Source organism: Schistocerca americana, chromosome 8, assembly GCF_021461395.2.
Source record: "Schistocerca americana isolate TAMUIC-IGC-003095 chromosome 8, iqSchAmer2.1, whole genome shotgun sequence".
Taxonomy (NCBI): domain Eukaryota; kingdom Metazoa; phylum Arthropoda; class Insecta; order Orthoptera; family Acrididae; genus Schistocerca; species Schistocerca americana.
The window spans coordinates 107,098,729-107,124,447 of NC_060126.1; the positions used below are offsets into that span (position 1 = coordinate 107,098,729).

The 25,719-nt window shown below is 39.1% G+C and overlaps 1 protein-coding gene across 1 annotated transcript in view; it reads right to left on the reverse strand.

The window, feature by feature from the left end:
- Positions 1-22,271: 22,271 nt before the first annotated feature.
- The window catches only part of LOC124545602 (unconventional myosin-XVIIIa), a 387,918-nt gene continuing 384,470 nt past the window's right edge, over positions 22,272-25,719 (reverse strand). Inside the window, exon 29 of the mRNA XM_047124550.1 lies at positions 22,272-23,285. Coding sequence (XP_046980506.1) covers positions 23,222-23,285 — 64 coding nt within the window. The 3' untranslated portion in view covers positions 22,272-23,221. The remainder of the gene's footprint in view (positions 23,286-25,719) is intronic.

Here is a 25,719-nt window from a genome sequence, read left to right on the forward strand (position 1 = left end):
TGTCATCATCGCAACAAGATTGGAAAAAGCTGCCCGATTTCCTGCCTGCCGACCTGGCCACACATACCCTCAAGAAACTGAAGAAACGACAGCAGCATGTTCGTCGCCACAAAATGCATACATTCTTTTCCTTCTCCATGACAATGCAAGGCCAGACACAAGTCTGCGCACCCAAGAGGAGCTCACAAAACTTCACTGGACTGTTCTTCCTTCAGCCCATATCCCGGACCTTCCGATTTCCATCGTTTGGCCGAATCCGCGGAAAGCAGTACGTGGATGGTGCGGAAGTTATTGATGTAGCAAGACCCTGGCTCCGACGTCTACGAGTAGAGTGGTACCATGCGGGTACACAGGCCATCCTTACAAGATGGCATTAGGCCGCCGCATTGAACGGAGATTATCTTGAACAGGGTTTCGTAGCCAGAAGAGTGGGGAATAACACGGTGTATTGAAATCCTGAATAAAACCAACCTGCTTTCAGAAAATGACTGGGTTGCAAGTATTTATTGAATGTCTCTACTACTTTTCCTCACGGTTCTTCTCTGCACTACTCCCTCCCCCTCCCCCTCCCTGAGACATCGCTAAGAACACAATTTATATGTTAATACGACTCTAATGCACTTGTAAGTGGTAGACAAATTTAATATAAATTCTTTACCAACTTTATTTAATAAACTTTAGTTTTACAGTGTTGTATATCATTAAAACACTATTATTAGTAATCTGTGGTTTTTCCATCCTCTGCAACGTGGAAACTATTACTCCTCGAGAAAAAAGTTAATAGGACCTTTTTTGTAGGAAATTTAATGTAGTTTAAGTTTGTACTGGGAAACATTTTCGTTAGAAGCCACAGTTTCCTAGTTATTCACTAAGAGCATAAAAAATGTGACCTTTAAACTACCCATGCCTCCCTCTACCCCCTCAATCACACCCTACCAGTCAGTATGTTGTTCATGGCACTCCGTCCTACAACTGTACAAAAATTTGCGACTACACGGATTTTCTTCCCCTAATTTTCGTTGACTGGAGTACTGAGCAGCGAAACAGTGGGACGTGTTGAACCGAGGGAGCCGGCGGAGCGTTTGCTAACCGGGCGTGGGGCAGATAGGGTCTCTAGCCTGGAGTTGCGGAAGGCCACAGGACCGGCCGTCGCCCCCGACCCGCAGGAAGGGGGGGGGGGGGGCGGGGGGTGTACGCGACGTACATCGATATGAGGCAAGCCGAGGCGAGAGCGAACGAGAGAGACGGTTATTATTTCTGCGCCGTCGATGGCTGTCAGCGAACAGCGGCGCGCACTCTGCCAGATTAGCGGCACATCTGTAACACACACACACACACCCCGCACTCCTATAGGCGGCGCGTACTTTCGTTATTACGCGCCAGCGAGGGGAGCCGCTAGGGGGCAACAGACTTGCGCAGAAAATGCTCTAAGCTACGTTAACTGCGCCTCGGATAAAGCGAAGGCCGCAATACCAGTTTGTGTGTCCTCCGGAACAGTTTCACAAGTACACTTGCGACCGTACAAGCAAGGGTGCCAGATATACCGGGTGTTACAAAAAGGTACGGCCAAACTTTCAGGAAACATTCCTCACACACAAATAAAGAAAAGATGTTATGTGGACATGTTAGAGCTAATTTTAGTTTCGTCAGTATGTACTGTACTTCCTCGATTCACCACCAGTTGGCCCAATCGAAGGAAGGTAATGTTGACTTCGGTGCTTGTGTTGACATGCGACTCATTGCTCTACAGTACTAGCATCAAGCACATCAGTACGTAGCATCAACAGGTTAGTGTTCGTCACGAACGTGGTTTTGCAGTCAGTGCAATGTTTACAAATGCGGAGGTGGCAGATGCCCATTTGATGTATGGATTAGCACGGGGCAATAGCCGTGGCGCGGTACGTTTGTATCGAGACAGATTTCCAGAACGAAGGTGTCCCGACAGGAAGACGTTCGAAGGATTGATCGGAGTCTTAGGGAGCACGGAACGTTCCAGCCTATGACTCGCGACTGGGGAAGACCTAGAACGACGAGGACACCTGCAATGGACGAGGCAATTCTTCGTGCAGTTGACGATAACCCTAATGTCACCGTCAGAGAGGTTGCTGCTGTATAAGGTAACGTTGACCACGTCACTGTATGGAGAGTGCTACGGCAGAACCAGTTGTTTCCGTACCGTGTGCAGCGTGTGCAGGCACTATCAGCAGCTGATTGGCCTCCACGGGTACACTTCTGCGAATGGTTCATCCAACAATGTGTCAATCCTCATTTCAGTGCAAATGTTCTCTTTACGGATGAGGCTTCATTCCAACGTGATCAAATTGTAAATTTTCACAATCAACTTGTGTGGGCTGACGAGAACCCGCACCCAATTGTGCAATCACGTCATCAACACAGATTTTGTGTGAACGTTTGGGCAGGCATTGTTGGTGATGTCTCGATTGGGCCCCATGTTCTTCCACCTACGCTCAATGGAGCACGTTATCATGATTCCATACGGGATACTCTACCTGTGCTGCTAGAACATGTGCCTTTTCAAGTACGACACAACATGTGGTTCATGCACGATGGAGCTCCTGTCCATTTCAGTCGAAGTGTTCGTACGCTTCTCAACAACAGATTCGGTGACCGATGGATTGGTAGAGGCGGACCAATTCTATGGCCTCCACGCTCTCCTGGCCTCAACCCTCTTGACTTTCATTTAAGGGGGCATTTGAAAGCTCTTGTCTACGCAACCCCGGTACCAAATGTAGAGACTCTTCGTGATCGTATTGTGGATGGCTGTGATACAATACGCCATTCTCCAGGGCTGCATCAGCGCATCAGGGTTCCATGCGACGGAGGGTGGATGCATGTATCCTCGCTAACGGAGGACGTTTTGAACATTTCCTGTAACAAAGTGTTTGAAGTCACGCTGGTACGTTCTGTTGCTGTGTGTTTCCATTCCATGATTAATGTGATTTGAAGATAAGTAATAAAATGAGCTCTAACATGGAAAGTAAGCGTTTCCGGACACATGTCCACATAACATATTTTCTTTCTTTGTGTGTGAGGAATGTTTCCTGAAAGTTTAGCCGTACCTTGTTGTAACACCCTGTATACAGGCTGTCCACAAAGTCCCGCTATCATAAAAAAAAACACTTGAACACTTGAGTACTATTAGAGAGAGAGAGAGAGAGAGAGAGAGAGAGAGAGAGAGCATCGTAGTTTGTAGTAAAACGTTTAGCAGCTCTCGTCGTTTTCTTTCTATTATGGCAGAATTTCACTGTCTGCCCAACTGATCGATGGAACAACATCACGGCGATATTAAAACTCTGTTAAGTTGCAACTACGGTTCCGTAGTTTTTGTGCTCTACAAAAACGACGTAGTAAATGGTAGAAATATCGGCAGTATTGGTAGGGAAAGAAACACAAATAAATGTGTGAGAGAGAAAGTGCGAGCCGACGACTTCTCTTTGGTTTTTGTTCGTTTTGTGCATAATTAGAACGACACATCGTTCAGTGCTACTGTGTTGTATGTTTTATATCCTTGAAAAATATGTATTGCATTTTATGAGTAATAAAAATTAGTTGATTGCGTAACTTCTCATTTATTGTTTATAGGAACGCATTTTATACGAAAAATCTCTTAACAATTGCAAATAAATACTCATTTAACGAACTCAACCATATAAATAAGAGCCCAGCGAAATTATTTTGTCTAGTCACAAACAATAATAAAAAAACCGACAGTGCTCGTGGTCGGGGAAGTAGCGTTTCCTGGAAAAATGCTACAACTGCCGCATAGGATGACTAAGAATCAATTTCCCCTCTAGCAGTGTATAACAGTGTGCAGAGACTTATGTACATTCGGTCCATATGCTTTTCTTGGCTCAATGTTATTAGCAACTCATATCTGTATTCCATGTAGTGTTAACGCACACAACGTCAGAAGTTCTTAAAGAAGGGTTCTAGCAAAGGGCAAGGGGGATAGGCATCGTGAACGTCCAGTGATATGACAATACTGTAACTGATAAGCAGTAGGTAGTCAATGCAGGTCCAAGGTACAGAGACGTTCTTGATGATTTAAGGACTCCATTGTCAGGTTCCCCATTTAGGTGACTTACATGCAAGGTCACCAATCCACCCCCACACACCTTAGGCAACTGTGCAAATTATGTTAACGGTCGTAAAGTAACTCGATACCAGTCATGTGATATAAAATTGTCAGGAAACCCCTCTCATCTCCGTATCTCTCTCAGCCAATGTCAATACAATCAAATGACAAAAAACACAATGGACCAATAAGATTCGAACTCCTGCTCCTCCTCTTTATCACACTTACTGTATAAATAGCTCAGCCGTGTAGCCCTCTTCAGTTGAGGTCCATGCATCATGCAGAGAGGTTTAAGTTCGCTATAAACAATACTACATGATTACTTGGAACAGTCAGTCATTTAGCACATCACTGATTAGGCAAGTGATTTGTTTGCACTAAATGCCTTCTGTCCACAGCATGTCATGTGACATCAAAAGGTCAGTGAAAGCATCTGCAGTTTGAAGCTTTCTTTGAAATCTTGCCATTCACATCATAGCACTTTAATTTGCCAAGTAGAATTTCGTGTAACACACAAAGTTCTGTGCCTAGAAACTGAACCAGCTGTCAATAGCTTCAAACTGCTTCCTGCCAAGCCGTTGTTTCAAGTTCAATAAAATTAATAGTTGCTGAGTAGCAGGTTGAAACTGTACAGTTAGCAGTCAAAGAGTTCACAGCAAAAATGTTTAGTGTTCCTATCCTCTGAACGGGCAGTGGTTATGGATTCTTGTTTTTGATAAACATGTCACTTGCACTTTTACAATAACTTAGCTTTTTCATGGCTGTTGCATAAATAGTGGTGTGTCTAACACAAGCAGATTGATCTGCCAGAGCGACAATCATCAGTTGATGATCAGATCACAGTTTCTGGCCCACCTGAGGCATGATTTTATTGATCTGGACACTGGGCCTGCATCTCCTCTCTGCATCATGCACATATGTATGGCCACTTTTAAAATCTCGACATTGTTGTCTAACAGTTCCTTCTACATTGATATCTGCGAAGAGCATGGTAGAGTACTTAGAATATTACCACATGTTATATCTTCTTCTCGTTCTCCCAAGTATGGAGCGTGTAATGTAGAAAGGTGGAATTACTTCATTTGCTACAATTCCACTCCTTTCGGTAGCTGATTTTTTTTCTTTTATGTATTAAACTGGTAGTAGACCTAATGTGTTTACTTAAAATGTTGAAATTCCTGTCCATTAAAATTAATAGTTCATTAGATTATGTGAGTGTTGTAAATTCCTGTATTATAGCTAGTTCAATGTTAGTTATAATCTGTCTTGATTGCAAGACAGTTTATTCACATGACCAGTTTCGGGTCCTCTAGAACCATCTTCAGATCTGCAGTTTTGGTTACAGGAGTAACCCATCCACACACAGCAACCTTCACATGCTGCTGTAACAGAATCTGCAGATCTGAAGATGGTTCTATAGGAACCAAAACCGATCATGTGAATAAAAATTTTTGCAATCAAGACGGATTGTAACTAACATTGTTAACCAGTGAGTGTGGTATCCCATCAGATACTATGTCTGTTTTTGCCATAGCTAGTTCTGCACAAAACATTTTCCTTTAAGAGAAACCTGCAATTGAAGTTGTTCCAGTATCAACTGATCATAATAATGCTGTCAGCTAATAACTCTTTATTCACAAGAAGACCTATGTCAATGGATAGCCCTAACTTCCAACAGTACTTAATATTTTCCGAAAAGTAATTAATCAAAAAGTTATTACTAATTAAAACTCCAACCCACCTCATCTCCACACATAGTCCATAAGTCACAATATGATGTATGGTGGGTGGTACCATGTATCATTATAAGTCATTCCCTTTCCTGTACTATTCGCCAATGGAGCACAGAAGAAATGACCAATGATATCCCTCCATAAAAGCCCCAATTTCTCTTAACTTGTTTTCCTGGTCCTCACGCATAATGTACATTGACGGCAGTAGAATGATTCTGCAGTTGGCTGCAAATACCTCTTCTCTAAACTTTCTCAACAGTGTATCATGAAAAGAATGTCATCATCCCTCCAGAGATTCCCATTTGAGTTCACAAAGCATATCTGTAACACTCACATGTTGACCAAATCTTAATCCAACCTGGTGGGGGTTTCAAACACTTGAGCAGTATTCAAGAATAGATTGCACACGTGTTCTATATGCAGTACACTTTGTAGGTGAGCTACATTTTCCTAAAACTCTCACAATAAACCAAAGTTGACCAATCATCTTCCCTACTACCGTTCTTATGTGCACACTCAGTTTCATATCATTTTGCAACATTACACCTAGATATTTAATCAACATGACCATACCAAGCAGCACACACTAATACAGTAATGTAGCCCAACATTACAGCATTATGGGCAAAGTTTACATGACAACACATCTGGAAAAGTGTCCGTTGAATAATTGGATTATAGATGAAGGAAACCCACCATGGTTTAGTAAGAAAATTTAAAAAATGCCGCAGAAGCATTGTTGCATTCTCAATTCAAAAAAGAAGATGACAGGCAAAAGTTAATAGGAATTTGTACATCCGTAAAAAGATTGATGCACAAAGTGCACAACAACGTCCACCATTGTACCTTAACAAAAGATTTTGCCAAGAAACTACGAAAATTATGATCATATATAAAATTGCTATGCGTATCGAAGGCTTCAATTGAGTCACTCACTGAATAGTGTTAAATTTCACGTTTCAGAAATCATTCATGCAGGACAATCATACAAACATACCATTGTTTGGCCATTGCACAGACTCCCATAAAGACAACATGATAACAGGCATCCCTGGCATAGAGAAGCAACTGAAAGAGTTTAAAAAACTAAATCTGTAGGTCTTGGTGCAATCCCAATTTGATTTTACAGGGAGTACTCTGTGGCACCGGCCTGTTACTTAGCTTGCATTTATCGTGAATCTCTCACCCACCCAACTGACTGGAAAAAAAGTGCAGGTAACTTCTGTATATAAGAAGAATAAAAGAACAGACCCACAAAGTTACATACCAATATCATTAACATTTGTTTGCTGTAGAATTCTTGAACATATTCTCAGTGTGAATCTAATAAACTTCCTTGTGATGGAATAGCTTCTGTCTCCAGACCTTTATGGATTAAGAAAGTACCACTCATACAAAACTCAGCTTGCCTTTTCTCACACAATATATGGTGAACTATGGATGAAGGACAATAGGTTGATTCCATATTCCTACATTTCCAGAAATCATTTGACACAGTGCCCCACTGCAGACTGTTAATGAAATTACGAGCCTACAGAATGGGTTTTAGGTCCCCACCAGGCTGGATTGAAGGAAGACATTGAAGCAGTTCAGAGATGGGCTGCTACATTTGTTACTGGTAGGGTCAATCAATGTCCAAGTATTACGTAGATGCTTCGTGAACTCAAATGAGAATCTCTGGAGGGAAGACAATGTTCTTTTCATAAAGCACTACTGGGGAAAGTTAGAGAATCTGCATTTAAAGTTGACTGCAGAACAATTCTACTACTACCAACATACAGTTTCCATGAGACCATAAAGATAAGACAGGAGAAATTAGCATACAGAGGCATACAGTTGTTTTACACTCACTCTATTTGGGAGTGGAACAGGAAAGGAAATGACAAATAGTTGTACAAAATACCAACCACCATATTCGTATGGTGGCTTGCAGAGTATGTATGTAGACGTAGATGCACTCATCTGCATTAACTCATTTTAATTTATTTTTCTCTACATTTAGAGCAAGTAGACAGTCATCACACCAAATAGAAATTCTAAGTCATTCTTCATCCTTCTACAATCACTCAATGACGATACTTTCCCATATACTACAGCTTCATCAGCAATCACAGACTACTGCTCATACTATCTATCAGATCGTATGTGTATACAGAGAACCTGAAATTGCATTTATTTTTATAACTGTTGAGCTTGTTCAAGTTCCAAGTCTGATGTTATACTTTTATTGCCCCAGTTTTCTCAAGCCACATAGTACACCTGATTACCCAAATAAGCCATCAAGCATGACACTGAATAAATTACAGAAACTATGAACATAAGAAACATACGCGAAACCTGGTAATCCACCACAGAGGTTTATCAACTAAATAGTTTGTTTGACTTTATCCGTTTTGCAGTTATCTAAGGTACAATTAATCAGAATTATTACGTGAGCCAACAGGATGACAACATACTAAATCTGACCCTTATATTATCATAAAGTAAAATATAATTACTAAACTCACTAATTATCATTATGCCTGTCTTTATATCCCACCACAAGGCAGTAGGTCATCAGTCTGCAGCTAGCTATCACCCTGCTAATATCTCAATACCAAGCAGTAATCATGTCAGTGAGATCTATATGATAAAAATGTGTGATCAGAAATCCTTATGACAACATTTATCTGCAAAAATGAACAGCATCTAGATATAACTCAAGGCATATTTCAGTGTAATGGTTCAGTAATATGAAAAGCCCTAAATTAAAAAAGGAGTTTGATACAACTTTCATCCAACTTCAATATGGGAATCAGTACTGGGCACATTCCCATTGCTTAAACCTTATTGTGGGTGGTAGCCACCTGGTTTAGTAGTTTTCACATGAAGTAAAGCGGACTGATCAGAGCATAGTTAATAACTGTATTCTGATTTTGAACAGTTAATAATATAACGAGGACTATTTGTGAACAGGTAATCACTGAAGTGTGCTTTAATACGGATAAAAGTGAAAAGATACCCAACTTAAATCACTAAGGTTGTGTCTATTATTGAAGTGAGAGACCACCAATTAAAGCTATTTTAGAGTAGGAGGTTACATTTCTTTGTGAGCCACTGTGGATTTCCAGTAATATTTCCAGGTTACAAACCTTACAAGCTTAATGACTGCTTAAATGCCTCTGTGCTTGCTTTAATTAATCTACTCTTGTCCACTTATTCAGTTTTTTCCACATTTATGTGACACGCTCCCTTGAGTCAAATAGTCCTGAAACCATTTGCACTGTGCTTTTTTCTATGTGTTTATTATCATTTGGTAGTCTTGTTTGGTATGGGTCCCACACATACATGAACAATATTATGAGATAGAAAGCACTTTAAGTTATTTGTAGGCTGCCTCCTTTGTAGATTGATTGCATTTTCCTGGTATACGACTAATGAAATGAAGTACGCCAGCTACCTTCCCTACTACTGAGCCTATATGATCACCCCATTTGATATTCCTACAAATTGTTATATCCAGGTATTTACAAGAGTTGACTGATTTAAAATATAACTCATTGACATTGTAATCAAACAATGAAAAATTCAGGATGGAATGTAACAATATTATTCCTTTTTGCAATATTGATGTTACAATTGTATTTTTCCAGATTTTGTACATTGGAAATTTTTACATTTCTGAACATTTAAAACAAGTTTCCAGTCTTCGCATAATTTTGAAACCTTATCACAATATAACTGTGTACTTGTGAAGATTTTTCGGATTGTACTTGGTTAAAGATATATGTTTCATCTGCAAAAAGTCTGAGGTTGCTATTAATATTGTCACCTGTGTCATTAATATACAACATGAACTAAAATGGCCACAACACACTTACCAGTGGCACACATGAAGTTATTTCTATGTATGTAAACCACTCTCCATCCAAGGTAACATAGTGCAAGCCTACTACTCAGATGCCTTCAATCTGGTCATATTTTTTATTTGATATCTCATACAATCATATTTTTGTTAATAGCTGTTGATGTGGTACTGACTCAAACGTTTTTTGGAAGTCAAGAAATACTGCTTTTTTCTGACTGCCTTGCTCAAAGGTTTTCACTCATTATATTGGGCATCTAAATTATAAACAACTCATGATGAATGTGAGCACATGTAGATTTGTTTATTCTCAAAACCTGTTGTCCAACACGGACCTCCCACTTTTGGCAGTAACACTTTTAGAACCCAATGTTGTTTGCTTTAGTAGTAGACCAAGTAATACATGAAATCAATCCAAGTAATACAAATGCGGATTTATGCACAACTCTCTGAATAATAACAGAAGTAAGTCTCTCGTGACTCCACATGTAACAAGACACAGAACAGCTGATGTACATGGTGCAAACTAGAAGAACATAGAGTTCACCAGTCAGTCTGCTCCACACATATTCAGGCGCAGGCTGCCGGTAGATGGAAAGCTGTAGACCGAGCACGCTTCCTACAGTGGCTTTTATGGCTGGCCCACACTGATGCAATTGGCGGTTGATTTGAGTACACACGTGTAATGACACTAAACCCGGCCCACTCACACTTACATACAGTAGGACACAGCAGCTTTCACCCACAGTTAAACTACTACTTAGTCAAAATAATGACTTCTATGGCTTTATAAACAATCAATAGATCATGCTATAGTCACACAATTGATTTATATAAATAAATGGTCCTTACTTTTTGAGTATGTCTTATATAACGAGATTGCACAGGCCCTCAGAGATCATCAGATTTCCACTGTTGTGCCTAAACAGCCACCCACTCCAGTGTCACATAGGCAAACTAGAGAGACATAGATTTTTGTAAAACAAAATTATCACCCTACCAAACTGTTTATCAAAGTCAAGACTTCCATTTTTTGTAACACACAATGTCCCACCACCACATGTAACAGTGGCCATTAAAGTATGACCCAAGACTAAAATAATTTAGATCAAGTGGTACTGATTCTGTTATTGCTAACTGGATTTTGCCATCTGAGGTGTTCACCACTATGCTTAAGGGCATGTGTAGCTTACCGGTGATATGGAAACAGTTAGAGGTCTCCATGTCATTCCATCAGGGGCATCTGACCGTTCATACGGCTCCTCTTGTTTGGTACTTCACATGACAGGGAGAGAAAAATCAACAGCTAACTAGTTAAGCATACAGACCTATACTTGAGTATTGCTCATCAGTGTGGGATCCGTACCAGGTCGGGTTGACGGAGGAGATAGAGAAGATCCAAAGAAGAGCGGCGCGTTTCGTCACTGGGTTATTTGGTAACCGTGATAGCGTTACGGAGATGTTTAATAAACTCAAGTGGCAGACTCTGCAAGAGAGGCGCTCTGCATCGCGGTGTAGCTTGCTCGCCAGGTTTCGAGAGGGTGCGTTTCTGGATGAGGTATTGAATATATTGCTTCCCCCTACTTATACTTCCCGAGGAGATCACGAATGTAAAATTAGAGAGATTAGAGCGCGCACGGAGGCTTTCAGACAGTCGTTCTTCCCGCGAACCATACGCGACTGGAACAGGAAAGGGAGGTAATGACAGTGGCACGTAAAGTGCCCTCCGCCACACACCGTTGGGTGGATTGCGGAGTATCAATGTAGATGTAGATGTAGATACAGCATGGGTTCAACAAGTTGGCTGATTTGAGAGAGGGGACCAAACATTGGATGAGGGAATGATGGAGAGGAAATCAGCTGTACCATTTCAAAGGAACCATCCCAGCATTTGCATGAAGCGATTTAGCTAAATCTCAGAAAACCGTTGTCCTCCCAAATGTGAGTTCAGTGTGCTAAACACTGTGCCACCTTGTTCGGGCAACAAGTTGAAAATGTATGCTAATGGCTGTACTTATAATTACTAATTGTCATCATTTACTAAGGAGAAATTTTTCCATGTTTGAAACAAATAATGATATAGAAGTATTGCATTATTTAGATTCAGAAAACCCAAAATGCAATAAGCATCCTTGTGAAACTTCCTGGCAGATTAAAACTGTGTGCCAGACCGAGACTCAAACTCGGGACCTTGTAAGGCAAAGGTCCCGAGTTTGAGTCTCCGTCCGGCACACAGTTTTAATCTACTAGGAAGTTTCATATCAGCGCACACTCCGCTGCAGAGTGAAAATCTCATTCTGGAAACATCCCCGAGGCTTTGGCTAAGTCATGTCTCCGCAATATCTTTTCTTTCAGGAGTGCTAGTTCTGCATGGTTCGCAGGAGAGCTTCTGTAAAGTTTGGAAGGTAGGAGACGTACTGGCAGAAGTAAAGCTGTGAGGACAGGGTGTGAGTCGTGCTTGGGTAGTTCAGTTGGTAGAGCACTTGCCCACGTAAGGCATAGGTCCCGAGTTCGAGTCTCGGTCCAGCACACACTTTTAATCTGCCAGGAAGTTTCATATCAGCACACACTCCGCTGCAGAGTGAAAATCTCATTCTGCATCCTTGTGAATTTCAGATTTGTGGACAGCCTACTACATAAGGAACTAATTCACCTACTCTCTTACATCACTCGAAACACAATCATAAGTTTTAGTAAATTTAATTATGGTTTAATTACAATTTTAGTAAATTTAATTACAGTTATTTATCTAATTCGTCTCCATCTTCAGCACTATAGTTCCCAATGTGCCTTGGCCTCCTCATTAATCTTCCTCCAAACAACTCTGTTCTCCGCTTTTCTCTTCCATCCTTGGTTGCCCATCTTTGTCAGGTTAGCCAACACATTGTCCAGCCATCTAGCTCTTGATCCGCCCTCCCTTCTGGTGGATACAATCTGCCTTTCATTATTTGTTTGGGCATCCTGCCATCTATCATCCTCTCATATGTTCGAACCAGTGTATTCTTTTAGATCCATCAAATTTTACTGTGCATTTCCCTCATATGGGCTCTTGTATTTGATGATTGTACCTTACTGCCCAACCATCTGCCTCCCTCATTGGACCATAAAGTTTTTTCAGGATTTCAAATGCCCTTAGGTTGTTCACATGTGCTACGGTCATCAGGTACATTTCTGATTCCTATATAATAACTGGTCACACAAGGGAATAGTATCCCCTTAACTTGGTTGATCTCAAAGTTAGAGAATTCTTGAATACCTGTAAGTTTGCATAATAGGATCTATTTCCTGCTTGTATTCTCTCTCTAATACAGTGTCTCAAATTATTATTACTGGTTAAGAGGACGCCTAAATAATGGAGGCAGCTGACAGATTTTAAACATTTATTAGAGGTCTCCAGGTCATTTGGTGTTCTTCTTGCCTTACAATTTGACATTACCATTATAATGGGTCACCCTCCTCTAAAATTACCTTTTTTTATAGAACTAGCCGATACCACGTATACTATCAATTCTTGTGTAGGTGAACATTTTATCAGCAGTCTAAGTGAATGAACTTCATATGATTTTGTATTCAATGTGGTATGTTTCAGGCTAAAATATGTAAAAAGAAATTGATTTGTTAGTACTCTGCATGTGCAGTTAAAATTACCCTTCTTTTACAAGTATTTGAAATTAAAAAATTTCTGGTATACTTAAAATTCATATTATTAATTGCACAATAACATTAATTATTAAATTTATTTCTGGATATATTTATAAAAGAATGATATAGTTTGGTAAAGAGTCTTCTCCTGTCGGGAAAGTTTGCAAACTCTTTTGCTTTGTAAACTGTTTGGAAATTGTGAGTTCGGCAGAATGTGAGTAGAAGTAGTAGTGGGCATGCCTCTAATGGAATCACACATGTTTTTGATTGTGTCACCAATAATGGAATTTGTGGTGTGATAGAGGTGAAAATTGTTAAGTCAATGTGATTTAGAAGAATGGGATGAAATAAAAAGAAATTCATTGTAACAGGAAAATCTTCATCAGTTATTTAATCTTCAGGAACCCATAACATTAAATCAAAATTTCAGCTGCAAGAATGTACCCCTAGACAAGACTTGGAGCCAATATAAACAATAATAACAACAACAACCAGATAATGAAGATAAGTAATAAGTTTTTCTTTTGTATATCTTACACCTCTCAAAGTTTTCAAAATTTGTGCATAGACAGAAAATTTTAATAGTGATGTGTGGGAGGGTTAGATTACACCATGTATCTGGTCTTATTTTCATTTGCCTTAAGTCCAATTACTGCTCCTTCTCATTCCTTATCTGCTACATGTCTTTAAAGTGTTCACGTCACTTGCCATAATCACGATATCATCTACAAATGCACATATCTGATTGGATTTCATCATTATTGTTCCTCTCTTGTCTGTTTTTTGTATCAGACTGTGCAGTGGTAAGTTCAACATGACTGCAGAGAGACCATCATCCTGTTTCACACCATCTGTAAAGTTGAAGCTCTTGGTCATTTTGTTGTTCGCTTTTACTTTTGCAATTGTGTCCTTATTGTTAACTAACATTCTCAGCTTGTCACAGATGAACAATTCTTTTTGTGCATCATATAATGCTGGCCTGTTGACAATATCAGAAGCTTGTTAAAAATTAACAAACATGAAGTGGAGATCTATGTCATATTCATAAAATTTCCCTATTTTTTATCTAATAACAAATAACTGGTCAGAAATGCCTCTATTTTGCTGAAAACCACATCGTGAGAATATTTTCAGCACACTTCTTTATTGCACCATTCAGCACCCTAGAAAATATCTTAGGGCTGTATTCAACAAATTTGTGTGTCTATAATTTTCACAAGCTAACTTTTTTCGTTTCTTATATATAGGACATATTATTCCAGTCATCAGACAAGCTTTTATTTTCCCATATGCTGTTTATTAATGCATGTATTTCATGTTATTTCATGTATGAGAGGACAACCACCAAATTTTATAAGTTCTGATGCTATCCCGCCTACGCCAGGTGCATGGTTATTTCATAGTTTATGTATCACTGACTCCAACTCCTCCATTTTTGGTCTTTTTGCTTCTTCCCTCTCATCTGCTCTTACATCTATATTCTCCTACCATTCTTGTGGTCTGAGTTGGTATTGCACGAATGTTCAAAGTATTCCACCCATCTCTGTAATATTTTTAGTTTGCCTTTTGATTGTCTTACCATTTCTATTTTTACACGCATTTTGCATGGGTTGACAATTTATTCTCATATTTCATATTGCATGACAAAATGTTTTGTCTCTTTCTGTTCCTATAGGTCTTCTACCTCTTGAAATTTTGCTTTCAGCCATTCCTTCTTCTTTTCATTATATATCCCATGAGCATAAAATCTTAATTCTTTCTACATATCCACATTTCTTCTTGTTTCCCCGTTGTAGCATTCTCAGTCTTGCAGCATTTTTATGTTCTATTGATAGTCCATATTCATCATCAAACCATTCATTTCTTTCTTTTCTTCTTATCCAGATAGTTTCTCCTGCTGCCTCTTTCACCATTTTCTTGATTCTGTTTCATCTTTCTTGATTTCCCATTGTTTCCTTACTGGTTGTCAGGGGATCTTTAATTTTTATTTTGTATGCTTTTACAATTTCAAGATCACTCAGTTTCACTATATTCCAATTTTCTTTTACTTCATTCCAGTTTTATACACTGAAGTGCCAAAGAAACTGGTGTAAGCACGCGTATTCAAATACAGAGATATGTAAACAGTGCTGAGGTTGGCAACGTCTATATGAGACAACAAATGTCTGGTGCAGTTGTTAGGTCAGTTGCTGCTACTACAATGGCAGATTATCAAGTTTTAAGTGAGTGTGAACATGGTGTTATAGTCGACGCACGAGCGATAGGACACAGCATCTCTGAGGTAGCGATGACATGGTGATTTTCCCGTACGACCATTTCACAAGTGTAGCATGAATATCAGGAAATCAGTAAAACATCAAATCTCTGACATCACTGTGGCCGGAAAAAGATCCTGCAAGAATGGGACCAATTATGACTGAAGAGAATCATTCAATGTCACAGAAGTGCAATCCTTCCGCTCATTACTGCAGATTTCAATGCTCGATCATCAACAAGTGTCAGCATGGGAACCATTCAATGTAACAACAACAATATGACTTTGAAGCCGAAGGTCCACTTGTGTACCCTTGATGAAAGCATGACACAAACCTTTATGACTCACCTGGGTCCGTCAACACCAACATTGGACTGTTCATGACTGGAAACGTGTTACCTGGTTGGATGAGTCTCGTTCCAAATTTTATCAAGTGAATGGATATGTATGGGTAGACAACCTCATGAATCAATGGACCCTGCATGTCAGCAGGGGATTGCTCAAGTTGGTGGAGGCTCTGTAATGATGTGCGGCAAGCACAGTTGGAGTGATGTGGGACCCCTGATACGTCTAGGTACTGCTCTGACAGGTGACACATACATAAGCATCTTGTCTGATCACATGTATCCATTCCTGTCCATTGTGAATTCTGAGGGACTTGGCACTTCCAGCAGGACAATGCAACAGCCCTCACATTCAGAGTTGCTATAGAGTGGCTCCAGCAACACTCTTCTGAGTTTAACACTTCTGCTGGCCACCAAACTCCCCAGAAATGAACATTATTGAGCATATCTGGGACACCTTGCAATGTGCTATTTAGAAGAGAACTCCAACCCTCATACTCTTACAGATTTATGGACACCCCTGTAGGATTCATTGTGTCAATTCCCTCCTGCACTATTTCAAACATTAGTCGAGTCCATGCCATGCCATGTTGTGGCACTTCTGCATGCTTGCGGGGCCCTACTCGATATTAAGCAGGTGTACCAGTTTCTTTGGCTCTTCAGTGTATATTGCCACTAACTTCTCTCTTTACTACAGATTTTATAGCATAGTGGTTTGAATCACAATTTGGACCCCTGCAGACCTGTACACCTATGACTGATGTGGCATATCATGCTTTTACTAACATAAGCTCTTTCTGGTTAACTATTCCACTTCCACATTACTTCCATGTTCCAACATTTATTCTTTTGTATGGAAAGCATGTGCTCTGATGAGTAAATTATGACACAACATATCTCTATTCACATTATTTTCTTCATGTAATGCATATCTCCATGATAATCTTCTGTATTTGTTTTGCCCAATCTGTGTATTAAAGTCTTGCACAATTAACAAGTTTTTTACTTCACTGTACGTACTATCAAGGGCTTAGAACTATGCTTTTATTCCTCCTCCTGCTTTCTCAGTTGGTGAGTGTGCTGTCGTTATTGTTATATTCCTGAATTTCCATTTTATTCTCGGTCTGCTGAGTCTTTCATTTATCAGGTTCAAATTCCAAAATACTTTCCATAATCTCCATGTCCTCCAGTGGAGCGTGGAGCCCATAACTGTAAAAATGTCATGTTACAGAAACACAAGAGCCTCGGATAATGGATGGGACATACAGAACACACAACTTCGGCAAAGACAAAGGACAAAAGATATGGCAATAGTAACTTGGAATGCATGAACAATATTGAAACCAGGAAAAATGAAAGCAATAGCTAAAGAGATTATGAAGTACAACATTGTTACATTACAAGAACTGGGATGTCAAGGGTAAGTGCCTCAGTATTTTCTGCTGTACTGTGGGCCAGAAAGAACAACAGGGCAATCTGGAACAGGATTTATACTAACATTTCATTAGCATCATGTTTAATTTTGCTGAACAATGTTCCAAGACCAGCAGTTTACATGGAAAACATCCTTTGACTGCACTCTATAAAGGACGGTCAGCAAACTTTTATCATCTTTTGAGCTTGGTCCTTAATATACACTAACATTCACCACTGTAAAAAAAGTATTACTCTTTTATGGCTGAGATGATCAGGAGAGAACATTCCGAAATAATTTAAAACTAAAACTCAAACAGATGTGTGGGAGGGGGTGGGGGGTAACGAGTAGGGTTGCTTTTTTTTTTTTGTTCTGTTTTTTAATTTTTCATTGACATATAATTACCCCCATTACAATCTCCGGTCCTTGGATTATGACTTTGATTGATCAGCCACATACAACTGCTCTGTTCTTCAGATATCATTCTAACATGCATGCGCACACACACTGTAACACACTGAGAGCCACAGCATAGTCAATGCCCGATGCCATGGCCTGGCCTGGCAGTGAATCTTCTACTGCTTTGTGTGTGTGTGTGTGTGTGTGTGTGTGTGTGTGTGGTGCGGTGTGGTGTGGTGGGGGGGGGGGGGGGGGCAGTCAATATGTTAAGAAGCTATTATTTCAATTCCTTGCAGCTTTATTAACTTCTGTCACCACTGAAGCACAGACCACAACTGAACAAGGAAGTGAATGTCACTGGTCAAAAAGACAACCGTTCTATGCAACATACTCGAAATGGGAAGCACACAGTAATGCTGACGTGGTTTGTTAGCAGAGATTACTTTTTGGATAGCTTATCCAAGAAATTTGAACACCATACTGCAATGTTTTTATTGTGAATGGGTATTTTTTTTATTTTAATTACTTTATATTGCACATTATAACTCAATGTGGACATGTTAAAACTTTACACACAACATGAAAAGTAGTGAGGTGAGCCTCATCGAACCCAAGAGAAAATTGGCTGAGACAATGGGAGGCAATTTCAAAATTTTAAGCTTCTAAATTTTTTCAGTATTTATATCAAGACTTCAACAGAATGAACATCCTTAATCATTATACAAACATGAACCATGTAAGGAATCAACTTATTAAAGAAAAAGTGTGTACAAACATGGAATTAGTATACCGTATGGCAATTCCTTACCAGTTTCTGGTGAATTTTGGGATGAGATAGGTTGCAAGTATTTGAGTGACCGGAAGATAACACCACAGGCTGACAGCACCACTGTGCTGACAGGTGGAACAAGTCCCCAGCAGCCGTAGCTACACCAGGCTGTGTTGTCCAAGACTCCAGCTAATATTAAGAGCATTTAATGCTCATGTCATGCGAAGCTATGGTTACCAGTTTTGGTGGGAATTATAGCTGGTATTTTCAAATGACTAGGTGAAGGACACTTCCATCATCTTGATAACACTCTAGGTTATTAAAAACTTGGATGAGATTTTTTATCCGCCCATAACAGTGAAGAAATGGTTTATAGTTACACTACTGTAACAGTTTTCTTAATACAAATAACATGTCTTTAATACAATTAACAAGGCTTTTTTCTCAATTACAAAAGATAAATTCCACATTTTCACTCCTTTCCAAACTTTCTTCCAAAAACAAATTAGCCGATGAGCATTAGCCATTAGCATATAAGCTGAGTTTGACTTGCGAAGCACACAGCAGAATAGAGGTCACAAAATAAATGATGTATGATACATTCACAGAACTGTGACCAGCAAAGTGTGTGAATGCTGAATCATTATGCTGCTTTTGACTGCCTCTTCTGATTGCATAAATCTGTCAGGTTAAGAGTAATGGTAGTACTTGGACACATGCAAGTAAGAGGAACTTCTTGCATATAATTGTGAACACTTTCCTATACTTGTACTACCTTTAATTGTGCTTAACTTACTCTGATGAAACGAGTCACATTTTGGCACTGGTGTATAGTGTGTCATACTTGGTGCTTGAGCAGATCTGGAGGGATAGAACTGCAGTTGTGAAGTGATTCCAATATGATGAGTGCATGTTGTGCATTAACTCAAAGCAGTATGTCCAACAGGTGTGGTGGGAAGGTGTATTGCAAACAGCAACTGTAGATTCCACACATTTTGGTAAATCTACAACTACGGATCAGTAGAGCAGTGGCTTGGGGCAGCTATTGCAACAGAGTCACCCTTCACAACAAGTGATTTTCAGACTGTCACCAACTGTAACCCAGACCCTTGACAGAAGGTAGTTTATTCTGCACTGGTTTCAAGACTAGGCAATAACATCCTATTGGAATTTAACAGCATCCGCTAGCCATAGAATAATATGCAGAGCCACATTATCATTAAGTTCACAGTTACAATGGTACAAGTGTTATGGTAGTTGTCTAGCATAATACCATTAAGAGAGGAAGACCGACTGCCATATTAGTGGTGCTATATCATGTATAAGATTGTTATGAAACATTTAACGCCAACTAAAGTCATAAGAGTCATGGTAGGTGTTGTTCAGTAGAATCACAACAATTAATAGCTACCAGGGAACACTGAAATACTATGGTTTGTTTCAAATTAATATATATTAACTTGGATAAGAAAATACTGTAAAAGAGAGCTTATTTATAAAGTGACATGTAATAAATTATACTGTTAAAATGCTGTCCGTGGGAACATGGATACAAGAAGGAACAAATATAATAAACGGTAGAAACATAGCAGCCTTAGATCTAGAATGCTGTTGGGCAATGTATTCTGCACAGAAAGTGATTGGGAATACGTCGCAACATCAACATTATGTCTATCTCTTGCTGTCCCGCACTCTCATCACATGAACTGATTGCTCTCTTGTAATATCTTAATAGCATTTGAGTCTTCTCCACTCAAAGGGTCAGTTCTGCTTCCAAGGCACCCTTGAAAAATTTATTCAGTAAAGCAAGAAAGATTGAGGTATAACATCATGTTGATAACAACGTCATTAAAGGGACAGTGTAAGCTTGGGTTGTACAAGAGTGATGAAGGTAACTGAAGAAGCCCTTTACAGAGAACTCGTCGTCATATGCACATGCAGAAACTTCGGGAAACCACTTAACCCTCAAAAACTGGAGATTCACATGGAAAATTAAGTTCTGCTCCACCAAAATGTTTGTCCAATGCACCATCTTGCCATACAGCAAAGGTGTTCCACTTATAGCACTAGACATGTTTTGTTAGTGTCACCCACAGTTAACACTAAGATGACAAGAACAATGACACCAAATGCACACTAACATAGATGTAAACACTAAGTGTTTGCCTACACTCAAAAAATACACAGGAGACAGAATTGCAGTTGGCTGTCGCATTATGTCATGCACTTTCATGTGTTACTGTGCCTCTCCCAAGCACACATTACTCTGAGGAGTGTGAATGACCTAACCTGAAACAAACTGAACAGTGTAGTTTCGAGGAGTATAAGTAGCAACAGAAGAAACTTACTTAGTTCTCTCTTCTAAGTATTTGTGAAATAATACTATCTTTGTCAAAAGCAACGACAATGTAATACTTTGATCAGAATATGTATTTTATGGATTTATAGCATGCTGGATTAATTGCAGGTTGGCAACTTGTGTTAACTGCCTCAATATACAAACAGCCAAAGTTGTAAGATGCTCTTTTTATTTAATTCACGAGTAGTTTTGGTTACCTTTTCAAATCAACTGGACAGACGAAATAGTATTTTTATCGCTGTTGTGACCAACTCCACAATATTGCTGAAGTATGTGGGACCTGTACCAAACAGGAGCAACAGGGGATATTTAACATATACAGAGAATGGCAGCATGAATCACCAGAGTTTTCTTTGATCCATGGGAGACTATCATAGAAATCTGAAGAAACTGAATTGGCAGATGGTTGAAGATAAACATAAACTATGCTGATAAAGCCTACTTACATGCTTCCAGAACTGGTTTGAAATGATAACTAGGAATATACTGTAGTATCATTGCCACAGATACTACTACAATGTCATGCCAACACAAGGTTGGCAGCCCATTGTCTGCCAAGCACAGCGCACTCTAACAGGCTGTGCACCTCGATGGAACTGCAGTGTGCCTCGTTCACTTCTTAGCTAGATTTCAACATAGGCAGACACTTTCATAATCAGCCCTCAGCCAGTTCTGTAGTGTTTGCATTGATTCTCTGAGGAGGGCCCATCAGGCTAAGTCCCTGAGAATATGTTGTATTAGTTCATGGTATTCCATGTTACGAGATTGTCAGTTCATAGCCGCAGCTGCAGTCCTATAAAAACTACTGAAGGTAAGCATTTTCATTGTACTATGTGTTTCTTGAATAACAATTCTTCTCTCTAACAGTGTGCCGTACCGCATATCATTGCAACCTGGACTCCTTCAGCTCCCATCAACTCGCCGTCCTACTTATTTTCATTTAGTAACGAGCTGAATACACCCACGCATTTTGTGCCTCTAAACAGTGAGACACAATATATACCACAACACCTTATGTTTTGCTCACATATGGATCTTGAGGGCACAATTAGATTAATTACAGCCGACACAGAGGCTTTTAAACAATCATTTATCCCGTGATCCATAGATGAATGGAATGGGAAGAAACCCTAACAACTGGTTCACTGGGATATACCCTCTGCCATGCACTTCACAGTGGCTTGCAGAGTATAGATGTAAATATAGACACAAATTCTGCTGGAGATACACACTGACATGAAGTATCTTCCATTTAGTTATGCTATAAATCACCCACACTTGCCAACAGCTACATCATCTGTGCAAAATAATGTCTAAAGAAATAATTTAGTTGCCTAGTATTCTAGCCTATCGCCACAGAATTGTATTTCTCTATCTTTAAGGGTAAAAAACAGGTGACGTCTCTAGTAACAGACAAGTTGCCAGTAGTTATATTTTTAATCTTGCAATATTCAAAATAGTCATGAAACTCAAATATCTTCAAATAATTTTGTAAAAGGATGGCAGTGGAATGAGTATATGACCATAACAGTCAGTAAACAAATTGGATGTGCCTCTGATTTCCCATGTTTCACAATTATTTGTGCAATTTCTGTTTGCCATTTTGTTCCGCTGTCTTGCTAACTTTTTTCAGCTTCCTCAAAATTTATCATCAAGCCACTATTTGATTGCCATATTCATATAAATATATAGGTATCATACATTTTCTCTCCACATGTCCAATCAACAATGAGACACTGTACATAGGTCTTTAAAAATCATTTCTGACAAATATTTAAGCAACAAAGACATGTTATTTATAAAACATTTATTGGCAAATACTTCACTTTCTCAGGAATGGAATCGATGGCAATGAAAGTATGTTCACATTTCCATAAAAAACACAATTATTATATTATTGGAAATGCAGTAACATATAAATATACTAAAACAATTATTTCCCAATAACAGTTTTAAATGCTGAACACAACAGTCAAGGTTTTCTTTCAGGAAACTAACAATGACACAGATAGGAATTTCAAAAGACTTTAAGAAATATATTGGTAAGGTATGCAGCAGTATACAAAGATATACATATATATATATTTATATATTAGCCCAAAGTTGCTTTTAATTTTACATATTTATACAATTCATTACATATCTTTGCTAATAGAGAGCAAACAATAATTTATTGTACTAAAATCTATATATTATGTTCAAATTGTTACAGTATATCCTGCAGTTTATTGTACTCAGTCCAGTCTCAGAAATGTGGTATGGGAGCCATCTGTGACAGGCTGCCCCCCACTGAGTCCATTCTCCTATGAATGCGGCTCATCGTGGTAGCCAGCTGCTGACAACACAGCAGGCTATGTTCAGACAGTCTCATGCAAACGATTCCTTCCCTGAGCTGTCGTTGGGCTTTTTCAGTGAAGCCACCTCCAATGATCTGATGAGAGAGTGAAGAACATCACATTGTAAATATTTATTTGCATTTTGTATACAGTGTTAAAATACCTGACATATACTAACACTGATTTCATCAATAATGAATTGAACTTTACGTTTCCAAAGCAAAAACATTATTCATTATTACATAACTGACTGTTCGATAAAGCTGACAGATGATTAACAAATATTTATCCATTACAAAATGTCCAGTCTTTATCACAATCAACAACAAACAACTTCACACTTCTTATCAGAAGTTGCAGTCTGTTTTATACAGCAGTGTATGCTTACAGAATGTTCTTTTCCATTAAATGCGAGGCTTAATTCTATCCTGCACATTATTTCCTCCTACTACTGCCCACAAATAACAAGCAAACAAGGAAACTTTTTTGGAAAAGGGGGTTAATAGAAAACATTTCAATTTGAAAAATTAAGAATTATTTGGAACTTTTCACAACAACATATAACTTATGATGTATTTCTTTCACTTTCAATACATTTTGTGATATACACCTTTTGGTACAACTTAAAAATGGAAAAATAAAACAACTGAAAATTCAGGATAGAATGTAACAATATTATGAAACGGATAGTTGCTACTAACCATATGTGGGGAGAGGGGGGGGGGGGGGGTCCATTTTTGACAGAGGCTTTGTTGGCCAAAAGCTCGCTTTTTGACAGTCTTTTTGTCGTGCCTACCTGTGACTCAGCATCTCTGCTACATGTTGAGTAGCAACTGCATTTTTTAAAATATTGTTAAGAACAGAAAAGTGTCTGGTGTCAGGCTACAGCAGAACTGTTCTGCTGAAAAAAAATAAATGAGATGTACACTTGGAAGGACTGTTTTAATGTGGTTTCTTAAATGTGAAGACATAGTTTTGATTCAGCATTGACTGAAGTCAAATACACTTGCCACAATGCTGCTGTATCAGCAAACAAATGACAACACATACAGGGTGTTTCAAAAAGGACTTAACAACTTTGAAAATTCATATAAATTAATTCATAGTACCTACAGAGGTGATTGTAGTGTCAATTTGTAGGGAAATACATCAAGTTTTGTCTCGCATAGTTCACTAGTGCGGAATCACACAGTACGGAGCACTAGCAGCAGTTGCATTAAAGATGGCTGGCTTCACTGGACCCGAGCGTCCTAGCTGTGTGCGTGTGCGCATGTGCTGGAGTCAGTGGCAACAGTTCAGACTAATTTCCACACTAAAGATCCTAATAGTAGGCCTACAATTTATGAATGGCATAAATATTTTGCAGAAACAGGGTGCTCAGTAAGAGATGGGAAATCACCAGGTCATCCAAGCATATCTGATGACATCGTTGAAGGAATGAGACAATGTTTTGTCAACAGCCCTACGAAATCAACCCACCATGCATCTCACGAACTGCAAATCCCACATATGACTGTTTGGCACGTGTTGAAAAACTGTTTGCTTTTGAAACAGTACTGATTTATGATCATACAAGCAATACAAGACAATGATAAAATTGCTTGCAAGAACTTCTGTGCAGGTATGTTAAATTGATTACATGACGATGAACATTTCCTGGACAAAATCATATTTTCTGATGAGTTGACTTTTCACTTACATCGCAAGGTTAACACACGTTAAGTGTAGGATTTGGGGCAATGAAAATCCACATCAAATGTTGCAACTTGTTCGTGATAGCCCTTAACTGAACATTTTTTGTGCATTCAAAAAGAACAAAGTGTACGGCCCCTTTTTTTCCATGAAGAACCAACAACAGAATAGTGTACCTGGCTGGATATGTTACAATAGTTTTTGATACCATGGATCAATGAGGACGACCATGAACGAAATGTTTACTTCATTTAAGATGATGCACCTCTCCACTAACTGGCTGACATCCAGAGTTTTCTCAGCGACCACTTTCCATGTCAATGGATTGGCTGGGATGCACCAATTGTATGGTCCCCATGTTCCCCAGACCTGTCAATACTCAATTTTTTAAATGGGGATTCATCAAGGAAACCGTGTTTGTACCTCCTATGCCAGCTTCTCTACCTGAACTTAGAGCAAGAATTTACACCGCCACTGAGCAAGATGCACCTGCAGTGCTACAGTGAGTCTGGGAAGAAATGACTTCCAATGGGATGTGTGCAGGATAACCAATGGAAGCAACATACAATATCTTTAGTTTATTAGTTTAAGGTAAAAAAGCTTTGTGTGTTTCCATACTAAACAACACTAAACCCAGCTCTGTATATTCTTTCAATAAATTTATATGAATTTTTAAAGTTGTAAAGTCCTTTTTGAATCACCCTGTATTTTAATAAAGTTTAATACTATCTGACATTAATTAGTTAAATCAAATTAGTGACAATCATTGTAAGGTGACTTACTGGTGTGTCAGTGCTGTTACATATTTCATGAGCAGGATGATTACTGCCATGGCAA